We start from the raw sequence: 22,321 nt of genomic DNA on the forward strand, positions 1-22,321 counted from the left end.
GTGGTTGGTCAATTTGGTTACAACTTATGACTAATAGCTTATTGTAGAAGGCCCATAAAGCAGGAAGCACACACTCTTACAAAAAGGAATAATGCGCAACGCATAAGGAAATAAACCAATCAGAATCCTCATTTCTATTGCCACGCTTGAAATGAAAGACTCTGATTGGTCCATTTCCTTATGCGTTGTGCATTATGCCTTTATGTAAGAGTGTGTGCTTCCCGCATAACTGTTCCAATATTTACTGACAGTACTGAAAAGTTGTTCCGTTATTAGCATGCAGTGTGCTGCGACAGCATCTAGTTCCGTCAATGACGTAATAAATGATAGCCATATTGCTCATAGTTTAATAGATGGCTCCAAGCAGAACGATAGCCATATTGTGTAAGGTTAATGAAACGTATCGATACATCTCGATAATAACTCAGGCGAAGACCGACGGTCTCAGGCGAGATGGAGGGGAATTCAAGAGGTGTTAGGCCCAGTTCCACAAAATCAAGTTTAAATCGTGATTATCTGAACTGACGGTACATTTAACAGCATGGTACATTAAACTTATATCGCGTTCCACATCATGTTTTTAACTGTAGTTTACTTAAACCTATAGTCTGTATGAAGAAACTGTCAGAAACTTCTCTTTCTTTTCAAACGTAGAGTATGATTGGTTGCTAATAGTAATATGGTTGCTAATAGTAATATGATTGTTGCTAATAGTGAAAAGAGGGAAAATTGAAATAAGCTGGATGCTATAACGTCGATAGTAGAGAACAATATATCTGTTTCGTATCAAGTAAACACTAACCAACATTAAGATTTGCTGTATTTGTATATAAGTATTAATTTATTAAAAGGTGGAAGTCCAGTGTTAATAATAATTAATTAGTTTATATTATTGATTTGATTGCATTTATCATATAATAATTGACTTTTGTATATAGTTGCTACTCTGTTTTAGAATATAATCTGTCGAAGCAAAAAACCCAATATTTTAAATTAAATTTATATACTTACTATTCTGTTTTATGAGAAATTTCATGCTCGATTTCTGCTAGAACTGCATAACAGATATAACAGATGACAGATTCTTTTGATCATCTAAATCGTGCATGAAAATCGACATTATCAAATTCTTCCAAATATGATGGTCGTCTTATTCTTACGTCTCTTGTCCATCGATAAATTAAGTTTTCAAAATCTTCATCTTTAAATGAAGATAATATGTATTCTAAAGCCATATATCTCTTTGGTGTTCAAACATTCAAAATATTTGTCAACTGAACTCCAAAACCGGGATAGCCATAAATTTTTTTCTCAAATTGATGGTTGTGCTACAGTGTTAAACTTCGTTTAAATTCGTTTTACCGCCCATTAACGCCCGTTAACTTCGTTTAAACGCCCAACGTTTTGGGTTTAACTTTAACTGTGAGAAATCAACGTTAACTATGGTTTAAGACAGTTGTGGAACGCAATTTTTCTATCTAAACTAGGGTTAACGTGTTAAACTTCGTTTACTAATAAGTTGTGGAACCGGGCCTTAGCCGATGGCGAGAGAGAGAAGATTTAGCAGAGTCGTTGTCGAGACACAGTTGAAGCATAGTCGATTGCCTGTCGAAGCTTTCTCGAGTTACTGACGAGCTTGAGAGCGTTCTTGTATAGCGTGCGCCGAGTCGTTATTTGCAGACGATTTTTGTCTTAAATATACGTTCATTTATTTCTTTAACGAATTCGATTACATTCAGTTTCCTTCCTGACAATAGTTATACGTGATATAAAGTCGGTTATACATATAATATACTTCGTAAAGAAGCGCGCTTACAATTGCCATTGCGACTACTGCAATTTAGACCGGTTGCATGTACAATATGCAGCAACGCTTGCCGCGCGGCGGAAATTGGTTAGGTTAGGGAATATCACAGTAGCCAATCGGCAGTAGCCGTTCAACATCTTGCTTGCCCGGAATACAAAACAAATATGTGTCACGTGGGACGTTGATTGGCTACTGCGACATTTCCAACTGCCGCTTTGCGGCCTACGTGCAACTGATCTAAGGACCGGTTGTTTCAACTTCTTGGTAAGTTAACTGACAGTCAAATCATATGTTTGTCTTCGTTTCTCCTTCAACTTAAACAAAAACAGGGATATGATTTAACTATCAGTTAATTTACCACGAAGTTGGAACAATTGGCCCTAAATCCTGCACAGTCTATGATGTAATCAACCATTTTCAACAGTGCTGCGAAATCGGGAGATTTTCCGAGCATGCGCATTGAGCAAACGCTATGGGGGTCTCAGTACCGTATTAATTTAAAGGTATTTTAACGCCCGTATGATACTATAGATTGAAAATTGCAATCGGATAAATCAGGTAATCTAATTATTTATTTATTATGGTTATTTAAATTGGTCCACTTGTAATTTTCAATCTATAGTCTAATACGGGCGTAAGATCCCTCGTGTGAAAGAAAATATGAAGGAATTGTAGGGAGAATAGAAAGGATCCTTCATGGCTCCTCCGTCATGCGCTTTAAACCGTCAGTGGGTTTTGACATGTATGTAGCGCCTACGTCACTTCAGGCATGCGCTATAGCATGGGAAATGCTCCCGATCTCGCAGCACTGATCTTCAACCGTTCTGATACTGATATTCAGCCATATTTGTCCTATTTCGCCGTTAGTTGTTTATGTCGTCGTGATATATAAAGTCGAGAAAATTGTGTTTACCTCATTAATCGGTTGACGGAACGTAAGCCTAGTGATATAGACAGAAGGGAAGTGTAATAATATACCATACAAGCTAATAAAAAATAAAAAGTGCAGATACAGAAGTTGTCATCACGAAGCAGAGGGCATGCAGATTCCACGTGGGATTCAGCGAACGCGTCATGTTATGTGTTCCGTGATGTAGCATGTACCGGCAAAAATTTTTGTGTTGCTAAAAGACGCGTGGTCCCGTCAAAACAGTAGTGTGTTGGCGTGTGTGGTTCGTGTTGACGAGATTCGTGAGATTCTCACCGGAATATTATACTGAGTTCACGACGATTTACGCATCGTGTACGTGTCTTGGCTGGCGAGTGAACAGTTTTTATCAGCTTTCAATTTCTTCGGCGTGGATTTTACTATAAACTCCTGAAATAAATGCGATTATTATTATTATATTTTTCTCGACACGGTATCAATTAAGGAAAAATGGTACCTCTAGGTCCATCGCCGGGCCATCAAACGTCCGTTGGTAATTCTACAGGTGCAGCTGCTAGTAGTACAAAAAGCAACACAATAGTGGTGAGTGATGAAAATATATTTAATAAACTATATCGGAAAAAGTTTACTATTTAATGGAATCGTTGGAAAGTGTCGTATAACTGGTTCTCTGTGAATTTTTAGTTGTTAGAAGGGGAAAGTTTGATAACACTTATAAGATGCATTAATAATACTTATCAATAATATATATAGCATGATTTGAAAAGGATAACGGAAAACCTTGAAGAAAAAAAATATAAATAAATTGTATCTTGCCATCTTTTGCAGAGACCTAACTATACGTTAAAATATACTTTAGCTGGTCATACTAAGGCGGTTTCGTCTGTAAAATTCAGTCCAAATGGAGAATGGTTGGCAAGTTCTGGTAAATAGCTTTTGGATATTTTAATTTATAGTAGTTTATACGTACCATAATAATATATTTCTAATTATTAGCCGCTGATAAACTTATCAAAATCTGGGGATCTTATGATGGAAAATTTGAGAAGACCATATCTGGTCACAAACTTGGTATTTCAGACGTAGCGTGGTCTAGTGACAGTAGGTTGTTAGTATCAGGTTCTGACGATAAAACTTTAAAAATATGGGAATTGAGCTCTGTAAGTATTGTACACACATTCACAATATTTTAAAATTACTTGAAAATATTAATTTTTTCTTATATCATTCAATATTTTGACATTTAAATTCTAATTTTTTCAGGGAAAATGTTTAAAAACATTAAAAGGACATAGTAATTATGTCTTCTGTTGTAATTTTAATCCACAGTCTAATCTTATAGTATCTGGTTCTGTAAGTAACTTAAATTTTAATATATTGATTAATATATTGATTATATGTATTGATTGTACGTTGATCCACAATAAGCTTCGAGATTTTTAAACAGAGAAAGAGAGAGAAATTTTCAAATAAGATATATAATCTTCATTTTTCTAAAAATATTCTTTGTGTATATAATTTTACATATTTGTACAATGATTTTGAATAGTTTAAAAAAATTATAAATTTTTTAAACTACATTTGAAAATGTTGGAATTGTACATAAATGCACTATTCTTCAATTTTTTTAAATATAATGTAATTTTTATGTACTAGAGCTATATACTTTATTTTTTAATATTTTCTAAGTGAAAATATAATTTCTATAGAGTAATATTATATACTTTATTGCTATTTACTGTGGTGTTATTTATTATGTATATTTTGGAATCTTTTTTTTTTATATATGACTAGGCATTTAAATTACACAAAATATAGATGTAAGACCTTTGGTTTTTCAGTTCGATGAAAGTGTACGTATCTGGGATGTTAGAACAGGAAAGTGTCTCAAAACTTTGCCAGCTCATTCAGATCCAGTAAGTGCAGTACATTTCAATAGAGATGGTTCTTTAATCGTGTCGAGTAGCTATGATGGATTATGGTATGTACCGAACTTCTGTTTAACTTAAAATAACAATTCAGTCAATTTGTAGGGATCTTAAAATTTAGAGATAAAACAACAGTTTTATTGATTTGTATAAAATAATTTATATATAAATACATTTAAATATTTAAAATATAACAATATTAAAATTTGTTGCAGTCGAATTTGGGACACAGCATCAGGACAATGCCTAAAAACATTGATTGATGACGATAATCCACCAGTATCGTTTGTTAAATTTTCGCCGAATGGAAAATACATTTTGGCCGCTACATTAGACAACACGTTGAAACTCTGGGATTACAGTAAAGGAAAGTGCTTAAAAACCTATACTGGTCACAAAAACGAAAAATATTGCATCTTTGCAAACTTCTCTGTAACAGGTGGCAAGGTATGTAGCTTTTCATACTAGTTTTCCAATGATATGATGAATAAAATTGGAGATTTAATATCTTTTACGTTTTCTACATTCTCTTAATGCAGTGGATTGTGTCTGGTTCTGAAGACAATATGGTATATATTTGGAATTTACAAACAAAAGAGATTGTACAGAAATTACAGGGTCATACAGGTAAGCTTGCAAATTTAATTATCTTATAAGTAAAAGTGCTGTTGTACAACAAATAAATGTATACTTATGCTAAAATGTATAATATGCGTTTGCAGATGTAGTACTCTGTACAACCTGTCACCCAACAGAGAATATAATAGCTTCCGCTGCCCTCGAAAGTGACAAAACCATTAAATTGTGGAAAAGTGATACATAATAAAGACTTGAATATTTTTCTTGTATGGATTCTTTGTGTACAAACCGTGTTGCTATTTTGTTAGAAGATTATAATATACAATAGATCTCAGGTAAAGCGCTGCAAGAAGCAAAACCATTATCAACCGATTTACCATTTTTTCATAAAAATAAAAAGAATAAAAAATTTGTTTACTATCATGTTTCTTGCTACGTTCTGTCTGTAGGAATTATTAGCTCGTGCAGATTATAAATGCGTATAAAAATAATTCGACATGAAGCGTACATGCAAAATACGTTATTTTATTATCAACGATGCTAGACACGTTTCTAGCTTAGAATAAAATACTTGACTTACACTTTGGTGGTTCACTTCTAAATAAAAAAATACATTATAAAGAACTATCACTTTTACCAAGTTTTTATTTTATTTCTTATAGAGCAACTCATCCTAAAGTATATATGTTTGGTATATAATTTGGTGGATTAATATATATTATATATATATATATATATATTTAGTATATATATATATATATATTTAGTAAATATATATATATATATATAATGTATGATATTATATACAATTAACGATATACATAAAATTCTTGTTTAGATCTTTGAACTTTTCTGTTTCTTTGCTTGTGAAACTTTAATGTTGAACAATGCTAAAAAGCTAAATTTTAATGCTAAATTTTAGAATCACAACCAAGGATGCCATTTAACATACATACGACCCAAAATATTGAGATCTGTTGCTTGATCCAATAAACAATTTACCTAAAACATAATTAATATCAATTCCAAAAAGGAATTTTAAAAAACTATAGAAAATATTAATATATATTGTGGTTACTGATCACATGTTATATATCAAGTTTCATAAATCAAAATTATTAATAGAAAGTTTAATAGCAAGTCGATTTAGATGAAATAATTTTAAATTATAGAAAACTATTTTTAACAATACCAATTGATTGCTTGTTTATAATCATAGTAACTAATACCTGTTCAGTGACTGTCAAACAATCGTCTTGCACTAGTGCCCGTGCTTGTATAATAGATTCATCCTTGCCAGTAATAATTGCTTCATATCTCGTGAAATATTCATCTTTATGCATCCTTTTTAACTGCTTCAATGTGATATATGATGGATGGATCCCGCTTAATTTCTTCTCAACTGTCATAATAATGTCTTTGAAATAAAATGTTGATTCTGGAAATTACCCAACATTGTTATCTCATATTAATAAGTCTAATAATATGTTAATTTCTGTGGATATTTTTCCTATTTGATCTTTGGAATGAATTATTCTTTCCCGAGATGATTATTTATCATTTACATATAAATGTTCTACTTTTGTCACATTATTTTTTAATAACAGATTCTTTGACCAATTTGGAATCGAAGTTTCCTTAACAGGGAATGTTGGAATATTAGATGAATTGAACTTTGCATGCGACCTAGGCAACAACTGGCTTCACCAACAACTTGTTTACCTTTTAGATTATTTATAGCGGTGTCTTCGTCGTTAATACTCGAACGGTTGATAGGCTCGTGAGTGAAGATGTTCATACAGGCGAGTATAGGGCCTTTGTCGTTTCGCAGAGCTCGCACCACATGAGTCATGATCGTGCCGAAGAGATGCTTCTCGGTGAAGGGTCGCATTAACTCTAGTATCTGTGGCGTCAAACGAAACGGCACAAGTTCTGGCACCGGGATGCGTAAACTGCTGTCAAAAGCACGGCCGAAATCGATGCCGAGACATCGTCCGGAACTCACAACTACCAGGATGTTCTCCAAATGGCGATCGCCAATACCCGCGATCCAATGTGCCACGCACATCGTCGCGTAACTCGCCACGAAATTGCGTCGCAATGTCACAAAGCTCTCCAGTGACGGACTGATTGCCATGAAGGTATCACGTAGAGCAGTTTGCTTGGTGTTACTGATTAATTGCTTCATCTTCGTCACAACTTCCGTCCGACTATACTTGGCCGTGGCCGCCGTGTATTGATCACTGATCCGTGTAGAAAGAGGTGCTGCTCCTTTTATCCATTTCGTGTAGTTCGCGCGATTGTCATCGCACTGATTGCTCTCCAACTCCGACAGCGTGAACGACACCAGATTATCCAGGGATTTCGTATCTTCGATCCACTGTATGAGGCCGAACGATCTCGACAACGGTATCACCTGTAACGAAGAGATTTGCAAGATGGTATAAAGTACTGACTGGATGGTATAAATGTTGCATGAAACAATCAAGTACGATAGAAATAATGATAGTAATTATGTACCTCGTACGTGTCTATCATCAGCCGTCTCTGCCTACAAGCGGCGTCGTTGAACAGTGTCCTGTTCATAGTGGTGTACAACTGCTGCAGGCCGTGATCGACTGTCAGATCCTCGCCGAATTTCACCAGGAACTTGTACTCGCGCCCGTTTTCACCGATCATGCTGATGCGAATCGGCTTGCGCAGCGAATGCATCACTTCTACGATCGGCTCTATCCTCGCGATCTTGGCATGATAACGCATGGGCATGGGTTCTCGATTGCCGGTGTATTGCCCAGGTATCTCGATATTGCCGCCCGCGTATGCGTGCAAAAACGGACTGTATTCTTTGAGTCTCTTCTTGTTAGCACGATCCCGAAGGGACTTGTCCAACAGATCCTTCATGCGTTGGACACTCTCTCGTGTGGCGTCACAATTGACAGGATCTAACGCCACAATCCCGCTCTTGTGCTTCGCGATTACATTATACACGCTACCCGGTCGGGGAATTTTCTCGTTCGCCGCAGTGGAAATCGGCGTGTAGACTTTGCTTAATAATGATTCGAAGGCCGATCTGTCTCCTTTGTGCAACAGCTCCATCGCTTCGTTAAGATAATACTTCAAATAGAGCTCCGGCTGTACCACGTATTGCATCGCTGATAAAAACTGCTCGATCTCGGTCAATTTGTCTTGCAGGATCTCGTGTATTCTCTGCGTTCTACGATCATTTATTATAACGGATCGCTTCTCCGTCGCTAAGAGGTACGTGTAGGCGATTGCCTCAGGATATGTCTTTGCGAGCTTCTCGACAATGGGTGCGATTATGGCCGCGATCGACGTGCCAAGATGAGAGAACAGCAGGTCCCGCCAGCGCAAGAACAACCACGGCTGCGGCCTCGTACATTCCCCTTCGAATGTTCGTCGCGCCGCTCCGTTTTGCAGCAGTTGTTCGTCACTCAGTAGACAGGGGAAGTAGTGAGTTGCTTCGTGGTAATCGTGATACATAGCCCGCAACGTGGCAAATACAAAGACCTGGAAGATATCGTTTCTCTCGGCCTCGCTCATAATTCGGCCGTTCGTTAGTTGGCTGTGGCAGTGTCTGGTTAAGGCGTAATAGTGCTCGCCGACGTTGCGACTGGCCGTTGCCCGTGTCGCCGTTGCCGCGCTGTCGCTGCAGGATTTCAACTTGTCCAGGCTATAGTGTAGCAAGAGTTCTCTCACATTGGCTGGATTGTCTCCTTGTTCCGCGTCTATGTCCTGAAGAATTATGCTAGCTTCATTGCTACCTGTCAGCAACGCTGCGGCGAAAACGTCGTTCTCGTTAGTCAGATGTTCGATCGTCGAGGCCAAAGCGCCGATGTGCTCCCTTACAGCGATACTCGTATCAACGTCAACGTTGTCATCGTCGCTTATCTGGTTCAACAACTGATGCGAATATTTCCAAGAAGTGACGTAATCGCGCATCTTCATGTGCGCGTCTGTCTCGAGACTGGCGCACAGATACTTGATCCTCGCCTCGAACAATGTTCGTCGAGGTTGCAAACTGATTGAAACATCTTCCAGGTGACTCAAGTGCTTCTGGGCAATATATTGGTGTTTTTGTTTCAATGCCGCGTCAACGATGCCCAATCGCAAATAGTGATCCACTTGACGTATCCGTGTCTTGATTTCTTGAACTTTTTCGGCATACTTGTTCGATTTGTTACTGTCCAGTATTTTGTTAAACAGTCTCGAAGAGTAGCTTCGATAAGCGGCTAACTTGGTCCATTGTATAAGATTGTCTCGCGTCGTCGGTACTTTCGTCGTCCAGAAGTCTAGCAAGGTGACCATTCTGTCGAAGAAGAAATCCATCTCATCGGTATAGTGAAGGACTCTCAGTGTAGCGTGCAAATCGCTCATAACTTGCAATTTTCGCAACTTGCGCATTCCCAATTCGGTACAAAGTGGGTTCAACTTAACCCACTGCTCTCCTATCTTATCCAATAGATCGTTAAGTAGATCGTTCGCTTCCATCTTCTTCCTCAGCAGAGATAGCACCAAATCTTCACCCACCAACGATTTGATACGCTCCAATCGGCTAGGATTGTTATCAGCTAGGATCCACAACTTGTATATAACTTCCAGATCACGGTCGGTAATATTCGAGTCTCTGCAATTGTCATCCGTCATGTACACATAAGCGTCGCATAAGCGTGGAATCATCCAGTCTCGCCATGGTTTGTCCCACACGTTCATCAAGTCGCCATTCGCTCTCACCATGAGCTCGTTGGTCGTTGACCAGTCGCATAAATTGTTCATTAGCTCGAACAATCCCTCCATGCAGTATTCGTGCATCGACGGTACAATCATTGTCGACTCGTAAGCTCTTTTAAACGCCATATTCGCGCGCAACCAGTCGCCATCGGCATTCGCGATAGTCGCTTCCTAAAATAAAATAAAATCATATGGAGACATATTGGTAATTTCACATCGCAGAAAAAAAGAGTCATTGTATATTTTTCTTCAGTCACAGAGAGAAATTTGTAAGAGTTTAAAAATAAAAGATTTCTCTCTGAGATTAATCGTAAATATCTCTTCATCTCTTCATCAACGTCTTAGTTAATCAATCCGCCAGTTAATATAGTAATACGTCATTTTATAAAAAAATTTATAAATTCTGAAAAACTTTCATAACTATGAACTGAAGAAATGATCATCGAGTTTTTTCTTCTACACAATACAGGAATGGTAAGTGATATTCATATTATTATTTATATAAATTGTACAAATTAAATTAAATTAAATCATATTTCTATAATAGCATCGATTATTATAAATTAAATTAATTCTTACAAGAATTACCTGTATATTTTTGTCGTAGGATTGCTCATGGAAGATACTGAAGACGACGTCGACGTCGTCGATTGATTTATAGAGAGATGCCAATTGTGACCATTTATCGATCTCCGCCCAGTTATCTGGGTCATCCTCATTTTTCTTCATTCTCTTCTCCGGTGTGGGCAAGAAATCATCGAAGTAGCTCGCTTCAGGATGTAAACTGCGTTCTAGAAGAAGGATACCGATAGCGTTCAAATTGTTCGCTTTGGAAACCTTTACTATGTCACATGAATCGTAATCGCTGACGTTTAATGTCAATAACGTCTCCAAAATCACGGCGTTGAAAGCACTGCCCTTCTCGCTGTCGTGTAAGATTTGTTTCAGATTCTCGACAATGCTCTGACGGAAATTGTCGGAATCTTCCTTCTCCATGGTTTTCTCGACCAAGGAGCGGAACAAAAACACAGTGATGTCCTTGCGAATCACTTCGTCTAATTTCATTAGCTGTGCAAGCGGCTCGATCAGACTTGAGTGAGGTATTGCAATGTCAGGAAAATCTCCACTTCTGTATTTCCTGTGGCAAAACGAAAAGAATATTTGGTCATCTCATTATATCAAACAATATCTTCAAATAATATTCGAATTATTAATTAATTTATTAAATTTATTACTAAATAATACTCGAATTAATTAATTATTTAATTAATATTAGATTATTCCCAAATGTTCCCAACAGCCCATCTCTCTCACCTGTACAATTTCACGCTGTTTCTCTGTCTGATGTGCTCCTGCTTCATCATTTCTTGCCGTTCCATGTTCTTCCGCACGTGTTGACGGCGAATATATTCCCCGACATCCGATGAACTCGCCGAAAACCCAGGGAGTCTTCTACTTTGCGAATTTGCGAGTTGCGAAGACCGTCCCGAAGATGTTGTCGGCCGCTGGAATCTGTCATCGAGTAGTGGATTATTTAACGTCGCAGTTACGTCCATGTCCATGGCAACTTCGTCGTCCAGCATAGTCGGCTCAAACTGCAAGTCCTGCGTGGCGCGAAGTCTCGGAACACCATACGGAGGATAATGAGACGATGCTGGATGCTTGTAAATCCTACGATCGTCATCAACACTCTGCGATAAGGTGCAGCTCATCTGCGAGGCGAGCGAGTCGACGAACATCGGCGTGACATATCTGAGATTTCGTCTGCGCCAAAATACGGAGATTTCGTAGTCTTCGTAGGTGCAGTTGTGCAAGGGATGAAACATTTTTTCATTGTAATCTCTGGATTCCTTAGTCAATTGCAGAATCAACAAAGGTACAAACAACGTGTACGCGTCTTCCTCTTTAATATTCATATGTAAATTCATCTTTGTCCTCAAATTCAGCACAGCGATTAATCGTTCCTTGGATTTTTTCGTGCTTAAATCCGTCTCTTCCGTCCAGAAACGCAGTATACGCGTCTGCAATTCCTCTGAGGGATCCAGCAATCCAACCACTAGTTTCCGCGCGCTCTCCGACCGCAGAATTGTTACGTTTTCATCATCCGAGTCAGCGAAGTATTTTTTGTAAACGCTCATGAGCACGTTGTAGACGAGCTTTCGGTGTTCCGTGGAATCGTCCTCGAGGCATGAAATTGTAAGCTTCACGTAGGGCAATAGATCCGCCGGTGAGATAGCCGTATTAACTAACTTGTGAACGATTTGCAGCGCTTTCGCTTCGCAAAGTACCTCTCGGTTCGTAAATACACTCTGCAATTCTATACGGTGCAAATTACTCAAGATGATTGTCGCATCGCAGAACTGTGGCATCGCCAGCGCGAATATCTCCAGACAGTAATCTCGATTTTTATCCGTGGACGTGATGTCGATCACAATCGTAATGTAGTCAACGGCCAGATCAGGACAAATTTTACACAGGACGACGATGCGTTTTAGCTGTTTCTCGATGTAAACTAACCGTTGCGTAGTCTTTGGCGGCGAATTGAGGATATTGAAGATCTTTTGCTTCACGTCCTGTATCTGGTTTTTTCTCGTCGCACTTTCCATGCCCTCGTCCCGCTTGTCCTCCTGCAATCGGTGACGAATACCAGACTAAATAACTGCGAATAGATAATGAGACTCGAATTTTCTCGAAATATTACTCGAAATTGAAAAGTTTCCAATGTTTTAAACATTTCTAAATTACATACTCATTCTTTGGTATTCTATAAGTTTTAATATTCGAATGTTCATGATATATTACCTGCCGTAATTTCAACCACCATCCAAAAAACTCGCAATACCGCACTATATCCTGCTCGGCTGCGTTCCAGTTCCGTAACGGTGTCAATAGAGGATTGACGATGTCCTCTGTCAAATTTTTGTCCACGATCTCGCGCGCCATTTCATCATTGTCGCAAAGCAATTTCACAATGAGATCTACTGTGGCTTCCATTGCGATTGTTAATCTCTCGGTCAAGCAGACTATCGATTCCGTTAAGCACCATTTCTTCATTATCGTACGAATCAATTCGAGATTGTTGTTGTATATATGTTTGTTACTTATTTGTGATTTGACAAGTACTCTTTGGACGAGTACCTCGAACAGATTCTGAACTTCCTTTCTGCCTATACTTTCGTCGTTTATCTTGTCTCGCCAAGATATTAGTATGTTTAGAACGTTAGTGATGATATAGTTGAGGTCGTTCGCCTTCAAGTAATTAGCGACTGCCTGCGCGATACCCGGCAGCATAAACTTAGCGTACGGCTTAAACACCGTATTGGCCGTGTTATCAACGATCTTCAGCATGAAAAGTTGAATATTACGAGGAACGTCCTTCTGCAAGCCCAAGACAAAGTAATTCAGACATTCGGCTAGTTTGGTCATCTTTTCAGGCTTCTTCAGACTGCTGAAGCGCTGTAATATACCGCAGATGTTCGGCATACACTCGTGCTCATTGAAATCGTCGCTCTCTAGTATCACGTTTATCGTCGCACTCCGTCCGCAGGGAATAGCGGCAGAAGCCGGTAACAGGACACTTTTGTTGAAGTCGTAAGCGTTAATTTCTTCATTCAAGGAGCAAGTCAACAAATCATAACTGTGAATGTGCGAGTATCTGTGCTGGCTACTCGCTTGCCCTTCTCTTCCTCCATCAATGACGGAGGACTTTATATTGACGGTGGTCTCACGACAGTGGCTCTTGGAATTACCGCAGATCTGACTAAGCTGATAATGCTTCTCGCAGTCTATAATGTTTTTCCAAATGAACATACCGCGATCGCGATTTTCTGCAAACACTATATTGTAAAATTGTTCATCCTCTTTCAGACTCGTGATCGCCAACGTCAAATTGTACGCGGAGCAGTGTAGCAACCGCACGATGTCACGACATCTTATCTGGATTTTCAGCTTGCGCACATTTAGCGCGTCCTTAAACAAACTTTGAACAAGTTCCCGGCCATCTTGAACATTATCGAGACCTGCGTTCCGCACGATCGTGCCGTTCGCGTCGACTATCTTGCTCTCCTCCAGCCGGGTGCACATGATCGCCATCAGTTGGTAGCAACCGATCTTTGACACAAGATCTAATTCGCTGTTGATAGAGTCCGATATGTTTCTTCGACTGATCGCATGCAACTCGCGAATATTACGTTCAAAGAAGCGCTCGGTCGTCGGCGCGTCGCAGTGATCAAACGCCGGTAAGAGGAACTCGTGCAGAATGTCGAGTTTTTCTTCTACATTCACGCTCCTTATAAAACTTTGATATGTCATCTCCAGAGAGCACAAAACGCGCTCCGTAGCGTCAGGTATCTCCCGGCAGTAATACCTGCGCAAGTGTTCTTTCAGCTTATCGCCGAATAGAGATTTACCAGCGCCAGCGGCAAAGTTTATTAGGCAATCGAGCACGATGATCGATCCGGTGACTGACAGCAGCACTAATAGCGTCTCAAAGCAATTGGTCACCTTCATGGCGTTGCTGGACAGAGACGGTCGGTCATTTTTCAGCAAGTACAAGTAATACATATTACGCTTGTCTTCCACGCGGTCAGTCGCATCGGTCAGACATATGAGGAAGTTTCGCAGGATCAGCGTCTTGTATTCGATGTCGTGATCTTCGATCAACTGCTGCACGATCCAATCGTGCAGCTCGCTGTATAACTGGTTCCGTTTGATCTCCACCGGCTTGGATATCAGATGTACCGCGGTGCTATAAATACTGATTAGTCGCTCCCTGTGACTGCCGACATTACTATCAATTGCGGTTTTCTGTAGACAGGCGAATCGTTGCAGGATCACGTCTATCACGTTTACGTGATCTACGTGTTCTCGCGATGTACGCTTGTTCTGTTTCAGATGTAGTAACGCGTTTTCGGTCCATTTGAGCAGGAAGACAGGATTGCTCTGCGATAGCTTGTCGAGAACGAATGTAATACTGTCTACATTTGCCAATATATGATTGAATATCACATTGCTGAACTTGGTTTGAAAATACTCGCCGTGTGTGATGTTCATTGAGTCTATGCCGGTTACCAAAGTGTCGTTGGACATCAGTCTCACTAATAGCTCCATCGTTGGAGCCTAAAAGACGTGGACGATCGACGTTTAAGATCGGTTACGTAATGGCATAAATGATAGGAGAAATCATCCAAATTATTTAACTAATTACAAACTAATAGTTGTCAGTCAGAGACCGTACTTGATAATACATATACCTCGTGTCGAAGTTGCAATACCATCAAAGCTCGCAGATAGTCGAACATTTGTGCACTTAAATCGCTGCGAGTCAATCCCATCATATATTTGCTTGTTATAAAATTGAAAATTTGTTCGATCGTGCTCACGCGATTCACGAGATCACTTATCTCCTCCTGTATATTTAGGCGAATTAATGTTCAGTATGAAAACATACACGAGAATAAATTCTATATTCACCTCTCTGATAATTTTGAAATTTCTAAAGGTCGTCAAGTTAACAAAAATTAGAGCACTGTTGTAACAGCATATTCTTGAGACCAAATGAGTAAATTGAGTAAAAAGGTTGATACCCGACATTTTTCTTCCGACAAATAGTTACCAAGCTATCATGTATGTATATATGTATGTATGTAAATAATTTATTTATATTATATCTACCAGAATCGATTGATCGAGCAAACTAGATTGTTCAAGCATTATCAATCCGTTAACATGCTGAATCTGTTCGTCCCAAGAGTAGCTCTGTGCGATGTCGCGTAAATTGAGCATCTGCGGAACATATTTTTGAATAGTATTCAACACACATCGCCGGAAGCTGCACTTCAAGGTATAGCTGAACTGTGAGTTCATGTTATTTAATAAAGACTTCAAAACATGTGGTAATTCGTCCATCATCTTGATGTTCTTAACGTCGAAGCCGATCGCACGCGGATGCATCACACATTCAATCGTCAGTGCGAATAACGACTCGTACCACAGCGATTCCGGTAGAACTATCCGGTCGACTATCTAAGGGAAAAAAAAAAAAAAAAAAAAAGAAAAAAATACAGAGAAAACGAAAAAATTAGTTTCGCTATTAGTTTTCAATTACTCTTCTTAATTAGTGACGTTATACAATTAATCTCTCGCTTAATAAACTACTCACATTATTGACACACTCCAATAGCACTTGTACGAAGTTCAACGTGGCTATTACAGCTTTGCATTGTAACGTGTTTGGTCGTTCGTCAATTTCTCTGAGCCTCTTCGCCACTGTCGTCGTGGCCGTTTGTAAGAACTGACGAGAGAAATTGCGAATACAAGCAAAGATTAAGTGTTCCTGCACGTTATTCGGAAAGAGAATCTCTATCGGCAGCAGTTTCTCTTTTATCAACCACGTATAATAGTCCAAAGCCTTCAACAGAAGCTTAATATTATCATTCGAAATATCCTCCGCGTTTGGATTTAAACCTCTCAGGATGATGTCGTTCAATCGGCCTATTCCGTAAATGTCGACAAAAATCTGCGTTGTCTTCTGAGCGGATCCACAGGTTGCATATTGCGAGATATCAACGTACAATTCCTTACACGTGGCACGGCAATGTTCATCGAGAACGCCGCATTGCGACAGCAGCCAATAGAGAGCGTGTGTCAATGTCGTATCATCGAAATCGTGCGGTTTCTTTCTGTCTTTAGCGGTTACGTTCAGAATATCTGCTTTGACTTTCATCACCTTTACAAATTTGAAATATACAAATACCTCTTTAATGCGCATCAAATATTTAACTTCTATGATACATATTAGTTCTTCCTCACCTTTTTGATATGGTCGAGCGCGTTCCTGATTGACGAGTCCCCACACCCGTCCATGCTACGGACGAAGCAGTGGAACATCTCCAGCCAATAAATCGACACCGTATCGTCGTCCTCGCGCAGGATCCTGTACAGATGATTGAATGCCACGGCGGCGGCTACACGTTTGCGTACAGACGGATGTTGCGCAAAGTAGTTGATTCTGCGTACGATCTGATGAACGTTCGACTGCATGTCGCATTCATCAGCCTGTCTGATGGACCAGGACGTGAATTCGGCCAGGCACGTACCGGCGAACTCACGCAACGACGGATTCGCATTGTCACACAGGCTATTGAAGATGGAGTCTAGTACGAGCGATATCACAGACGGCAGTGATTTGAGTTGCGAGCTCAGCCAATGCATCAGTTGCAGCGTAAATGGCTGAAAGAGACTCTGTACCACCTCGTCGGAGTCGCAACCGAGCGCGAGCAGAATCGGACATAGTAACGCGTATAATCTGACGAACGAGTCTGAATTGGGAAATGAATTTCTCATCGAACCGATCACCAATGTGACCATCGAGTGCAATACTTCGCATGCGGCGATTCTGGTGCGCCTGTCGCTGGAGTCACGCGCCAGCGCGATCACGCGCGGCAGTATCCGGTCGAAGTGAAGTGTTAAACGCACATCCGGTAGCAGCAAGGAGTACCTGGCAAGCAAATTACGTCATTCGTTCATCAATTAAAGACTCTTAAGTAATATATGACGATAATGGATAATCTCTTTATCACCTGAGCAGATCCTTTCGGTCCCAGGACGCGCCGGTGTTGAGCGAACGCTCGTACAAGAAGCTGGATAATACGTCGTGGTCGAGCGAGCCGAAAAACAATAGTATTCGTCGCTGGAAATTGCGCAACGTGCACTCATTGTCGGTCGAGCCTATCCGCTTAAACTTCGCCTTCTTCTTCGTCGTTAGTTCCTGCAACATTTCAACGGCGCTCTCTGTGCTGCGCAAGTACGACTCCAAGTGTGGCACGATCTCTCGCAGCGACTCGTTCATACACTCGTCTTCCCGCGACTGTCGGGTATCGGTCCATGTTTTCAGAGCGTCGAGCGCGCTGTACGCGAGTTCCAGATCGCTCAAACCCATGGTGAAAGCGATCCTGAAGGCCGAAACTAGACGCGCGGACGACACAGCAGTCGCGACGTATGAGATCCCGGGCTCGTCCAGGATCAAGTAGAGGCACGTGATCAGTAGCTCATTGGAGAACGTAGGAAGCAGTTCGAGAATGTTCACCAAATAGCTGGATACTAGGTTTTTAGTCTCGCTCTTCTCCTCCTTTTCAGTTGTGCAATCGAGAATCTTCAGAGCAATCCGCGCTAGTCTGTAGAAACCGGATATCAATGGATGCTTGTACGACAGTCTGATAATATCATGCAAAAAATCAGGTATGATGCTGGAGTAGAGGGATGCATCCGTCGCGTCTATCACATCGACGTAGAGGTCCACGAGGTTCGTGAACACACGGAAGTCTGCTTGATTCACAGCGCCCTGTACGAGTGCAACGTCGGAAAGCACGGTATCTTCGTACTGCTGTTTCACATCTATGTCCAGTCGCTTGATCAGCATTATGCATACGTTCATCAGAGTTTCCGCTATTAGCTGCACGGTACAATAGAGCGTGTACTTCTTGATGTTCAACAATTGCGTCCACAACGGTAGATAGTTCTTGTAACATATCGGTGGCTGCTTCAAGTAGCCTAGTTCCCGCTGTAGCTCCGCGTCAAGTGCCAACGTATGCGAACAGCTCCATGCGATACCGTCGTAAACTGTAATTACGACGAGAATTATTCATAATAATGTTTTATCCATGATAATTTATAACGAAAATTTAACTCCATTTAATTCCACACAGTTCCAAACAGTTTATTACCGTTGAAACACAAACGATTTATTTACTTACTTATATTATCGAGATATCTTTGCAGTAAACTTCTGTCAACAGACGCGAGATTAAGGATAATTTTAATCAAGGATGAAATTGCGAGTCTGTTTTTAAATATCTCCAAGTCGGGAAATCTCTTGATCGTGTAGATACTAAGTTGTACGAGGACGTTTATCTTTTCGTCCGTAACGTCAGACATGTGACATAGTATGTTAGAGAGTGCTTCCTGATAGCAACAGACATTCTCCACGTTCGCCGAATCGTCCTGTTCACTTGGGAAAGAAAAAGTATCAAAAGAGAGATCACTCTTGATTTTATTTCTTTAATTTCGAGAATAAGATGAAATTATAGAATATTATAGAATCATAATTATATGTTACGTAACGCCAGGAATATGTTTCAAATATTTTTATCGTTTTACCTGAAAGAAAGAGGAAGAGCATAATTAGCAATAGTCGAGTACATCTGACTGATATCACATTCGAGTAGATGCATTTTGCACGGTATAATCATTTGACTATATCCAAAGACGTTTAGTCGCAACGTGATTAAATTCAAGTTGGTATTTGCGAATATTCCGTAAAATGTATCCAGAAAATACTGAAAGCAAAAATATCTTAGGGGATGCATAATATGTTTTTAATAGAGAGAATATTTTTTTTCACTTACTATGTAAACGCAAAAACTGGTTAACTTATGAATAATAGAAAAAAAATATATATATATATCTAACAAAGTTCTTTACAAAGCGATAGTAGATACAAATTGTTTTGATATTCTAGAAATCAGTATCTTAAAACTAGCGCCAAAAACCGCTTAAACGCTAAAAGCATCGAGAATTCGGTTATCATATTTAACCAGAGCAAAATGAAAAATAAAGCGCTTTAATCTTTTATTTCTTTCGCGATAAGTTTTTTGTAGCAAGTCACTGTTGCAAACCGATAATTTCATATTGATTTTACTCACCCGTAACACAATTTCGCTTTCTTCTTTACTTTGATCCCTGAGAATTTTCCCGATAACTTCGTAAAATGTTCTCAGAGCATGTTGACCGCAATTTGAAATAGCTTCTTTATGTGATAAATGTTGAAGAACTTTATGCCAATGCTGATAATCGGGATACAGAAGGTTTTGAAAATAATTCATATGACGATCCAGAAGTTCAATCGCGGATTTTAACAGCATCTGCGGTTTGTTCAAGTTGCTAATAACCTTTATCCGTTCATATAAATTTTGAAAGAGTTTGTCTTTTATATGATTCGGTGGTTGAATATTTTCCAATATGTCTGCGATAGCGTCGAAGTACATGTGAAAACTAAACCCTGTTTTTTCTTCTGTTTTCGCCACATCATCAGAAACAAACTGTAACTGAAATGATATGAAAGATATTATGACACAGCTCGATTCAAGATAAACAATGAGTTAACTAAATCCACATGTGAATATAACACATGCAAATATGGGATATACTATAATACAGTTATATGATATCCTACATATATATAGTCAATAACTACACAAACAATAACACTGCACAAAAAAGTTACAAATATATAATAAAATTTTCTTACATAAGTCCTGCATAATTTCTGCAAAAATATTAAATTTAAATTGCTTCTAAAGATACTGATTATACACAAATTATATTTTCTCTAATATCTATCAATAAAAACATATAAATATCTGAATTGACTTTACCTCTTATGATTATTATTGACTTTACCTCGTTCGATGCATCAGTACAAAAATGGCGGAATAGTAGATTGACATGAACCTCTGGCAAACAGATATTTCCATTGTGTTTAATTATTTTACCAATCACACAATATATAAGTTTTCTCTCTACAATGACAAAGACTTGTAAAAAAATATCAGCCTTCATGATTTGTTTCAAATTGTCATGTTTATACTAACCTTTTATAGTATTTACACGAAATACATGTGTTAAAAATCGATTTAATATTTCATCTAGCATTAAATTTAGGTGGCTAAATCTCTCTATCAATTTTATGAAGGTATAACTAGCATCTTTCTGGATGTAGAAATTACATTTCATACGCAATACTGCATAACAGATTTCCTACAAAAATATAACGGATGCATTAATCACTATTTATCAAAAACAAGAAAAGTTTTATTTTTAAAAATCGTATCTTCACAAATTATAGATTTGTCTTTGAAAAATTATCTCTTCCCCAAAATTTTGTTATGATTTTCTCAATTATAAAAGATATTTCATTTATTTTGCTTACTATTTAATCTAATCTTTATTTTGCTTGCTATTTAATCTAATCTTTATATATAATCATTGAGTCTGTTTTTATAAAGAAAATTATTTATCTTTCAATTAAGTTAAGATTTTTATTTCGTAATATAGATATATTTGATACATACAAAATAGAAATATATACATATAGTATACAAACTATATAATCTCATCAAGTGGAACTTATATTCTATTAACATTTATCATACTGTATATTGATGATATTTATATTACCTTAATTTGAGTGATATACTTCTTGAAACATGTAACATGATGAAAATTTTCAATGAGTGAACTAAGTAACTGGAAACTTTTCCTACACATATCATCAGTATCTTTCTTTGAACGATAATTATTAAGTATTGATGCAAGGAAATATAGTAAGCCATCCTTTTCACTAAGTATGTTATCCATAAAAAATTCTAGAAGCATACATATTATATTTATATACAAATATATTATTATACAGCTTATAATAAAATAAATGAATATATGTGACAAATACAGAAATAAATGTATATAGTTATATTCTTAATTCGCATGTATATATACACTGCATGTATATAGAACATAGTTAAATTATACGATACAGATGAAAGATAATGTTTTATAACAAAAATTAAAATTCTGATTACAACTGCTTTGTCCAAATTATTAATATAGCTGTTTAAACATTTCCAATACATTACCTAGATGTCCAGTCGAAACAATTTGGAGTTGGTTCCTGGCTTCTTTAAAAATATTCGTCAAGGTTTGACAATCTTTAGTAGACAGAGCTTCTTTAAATATTATTAAAAAATCTCGATACGAATCCATTTTTTCATTCGCAAACTTGAAAAAACACTGATAATTACTGAAAAAATTAAAGACAATGGTAGCAGATTATCCGATGTTGCGTACGGACTTCAAAGTAGTTCTAACACACACGATGAATAATGTAATTTTGTAGCTAAAATACTTTAAAGCGTCAAACGAAACCTACTTAACATAGTTAAAAAAGAACAAACCTATATATTTATATGTTCAACAAGAAAACTTCATGTTGGTAGCTCTGTGGTCCAGCTGTGACTATTTTACAAAACATATATTGATATGATGGTGCTCATTCAATGAGCATCGATACGTTTTTATTCCTTTTGCTGCAACAGAGTTGAATTTTTTAATTAATAACAGCAGCTTTAAGGCTAAAAACTGTGAATCTGTAGAAAGCGAGAAAAGTTGTAGAAAACTAAACCCAGTGTCACGAATGGCCACATCTGTCTGAAGTTAGGCACTTTTCTAGGTCGAATGCTGGTATGGTAAATGAACATTGCGCGTCGAAATCGGAAAAACGAAAACAGAGCGTACGTACGGAGAACCGGTTCCTCA

At 38.3% G+C, this 22,321-nt stretch overlaps 2 protein-coding genes across 4 annotated transcripts; one reads left to right on the top strand and one right to left on the bottom strand.

The window, feature by feature from the left end:
- Positions 1 to 2,532: 2,532 nt before the first annotated feature.
- Positions 2,533 to 5,476, top strand: wds (WD repeat-containing protein wds). Its single transcript, XM_011140262.3, has 8 exons — positions 2,533 to 3,278; positions 3,525 to 3,621; positions 3,693 to 3,856; positions 3,960 to 4,049; positions 4,538 to 4,677; positions 4,840 to 5,071; positions 5,164 to 5,251; positions 5,347 to 5,476. Exons 1-8 carry the CDS (start codon positions 3,186 to 3,188, stop codon positions 5,445 to 5,447), a joined length of 1,005 nt encoding a protein of 334 aa, XP_011138564.1. The 5' UTR covers positions 2,533 to 3,185; the 3' UTR covers positions 5,448 to 5,476.
- Positions 5,477 to 6,001: 525 nt separating this feature from the next.
- On the bottom strand, positions 6,002 to 22,312 carry LOC105182659 (DNA-dependent protein kinase catalytic subunit). Of its 3 annotated transcripts, XM_025304466.1 has the most exons (22): positions 22,188 to 22,312; positions 21,961 to 22,092; positions 21,643 to 21,806; positions 21,188 to 21,375; positions 20,602 to 20,767; positions 20,411 to 20,529; positions 20,259 to 20,276; positions 19,654 to 20,055; positions 19,109 to 19,287; positions 18,706 to 18,959; positions 17,533 to 18,571; positions 16,763 to 17,450; positions 16,113 to 16,679; positions 15,626 to 15,976; positions 15,205 to 15,360; positions 12,755 to 15,070; positions 11,267 to 12,579; positions 10,541 to 11,090; positions 7,724 to 10,123; positions 6,926 to 7,619; positions 6,433 to 6,641; positions 6,002 to 6,205 (listed from the first exon to the last, which is right to left on the bottom strand). In XM_025304466.1, the coding sequence occupies exons 3-22, from the start codon at positions 21,767 to 21,769 to the stop codon at positions 6,128 to 6,130; spliced, it is 11,814 nt and encodes a 3,937-aa protein (XP_025160251.1). In that variant the 5' UTR covers positions 21,770 to 21,806; positions 21,961 to 22,092; positions 22,188 to 22,312; the 3' UTR covers positions 6,002 to 6,127. The 3 variants fall into 3 exon arrangements, with proteins under 3 accessions (XP_025160251.1, XP_025160252.1, XP_025160253.1); XM_025304467.1 differs by lacking the exon at positions 20,259 to 20,276 and having other exon boundaries at positions 21,961 to 22,312; XM_025304468.1 differs by lacking the exons at positions 19,654 to 20,055; positions 20,259 to 20,276; positions 20,411 to 20,529; ... (3 more) ...; positions 21,961 to 22,092; positions 22,188 to 22,312 and having other exon boundaries at positions 18,706 to 18,952; positions 19,109 to 19,171.
- Between the last annotated feature and the right edge of the window lie 9 nt (positions 22,313 to 22,321).

The sequence above is a fragment of the Harpegnathos saltator genome, unplaced genomic scaffold (genome assembly GCF_003227715.2).
Source record: "Harpegnathos saltator strain DR-91 unplaced genomic scaffold, Hsal_v8.6 scaffold61, whole genome shotgun sequence".
NCBI lineage: Eukaryota > Metazoa > Arthropoda > Insecta > Hymenoptera > Formicidae > Harpegnathos > Harpegnathos saltator.

Excerpts from the sequence above, each read along its gene's own strand:
- wds (XM_011140262.3), top strand. The coding sequence starts at position 3,186 with ATGGTACCTCTAGGTCCATCGCCGGGCCATCAAACGTCCGTTGGTAAT. Across the intron at positions 3,279-3,524 it reads CAAAAAGCAACACAATAGTG|AGACCTAACTATACGTTAAA; the intron begins GTGAGTGATGAA and ends CATCTTTTGCAG. Across the intron at positions 3,857-3,959 it reads AAATATGGGAATTGAGCTCT|GGAAAATGTTTAAAAACATT; the intron begins GTAAGTATTGTA and ends TAATTTTTTCAG.
- LOC105182659 (XM_025304466.1), bottom strand. The coding sequence starts at position 21,769 with ATGGATTCGTATCGAGATTTTTTAATAATATTTAAAGAAGCTCTGTCT. Across the intron at positions 18,572-18,705 it reads AAGATATCTCGATAATATAA|TTTACGACGGTATCGCATGG; the intron begins GTAAGTAAATAA and ends TCGTAATTACAG. Across the intron at positions 16,680-16,762 it reads CGCTCGACCATATCAAAAAG|GTGATGAAAGTCAAAGCAGA; the intron begins GTGAGGAAGAAC and ends AAATTTGTAAAG.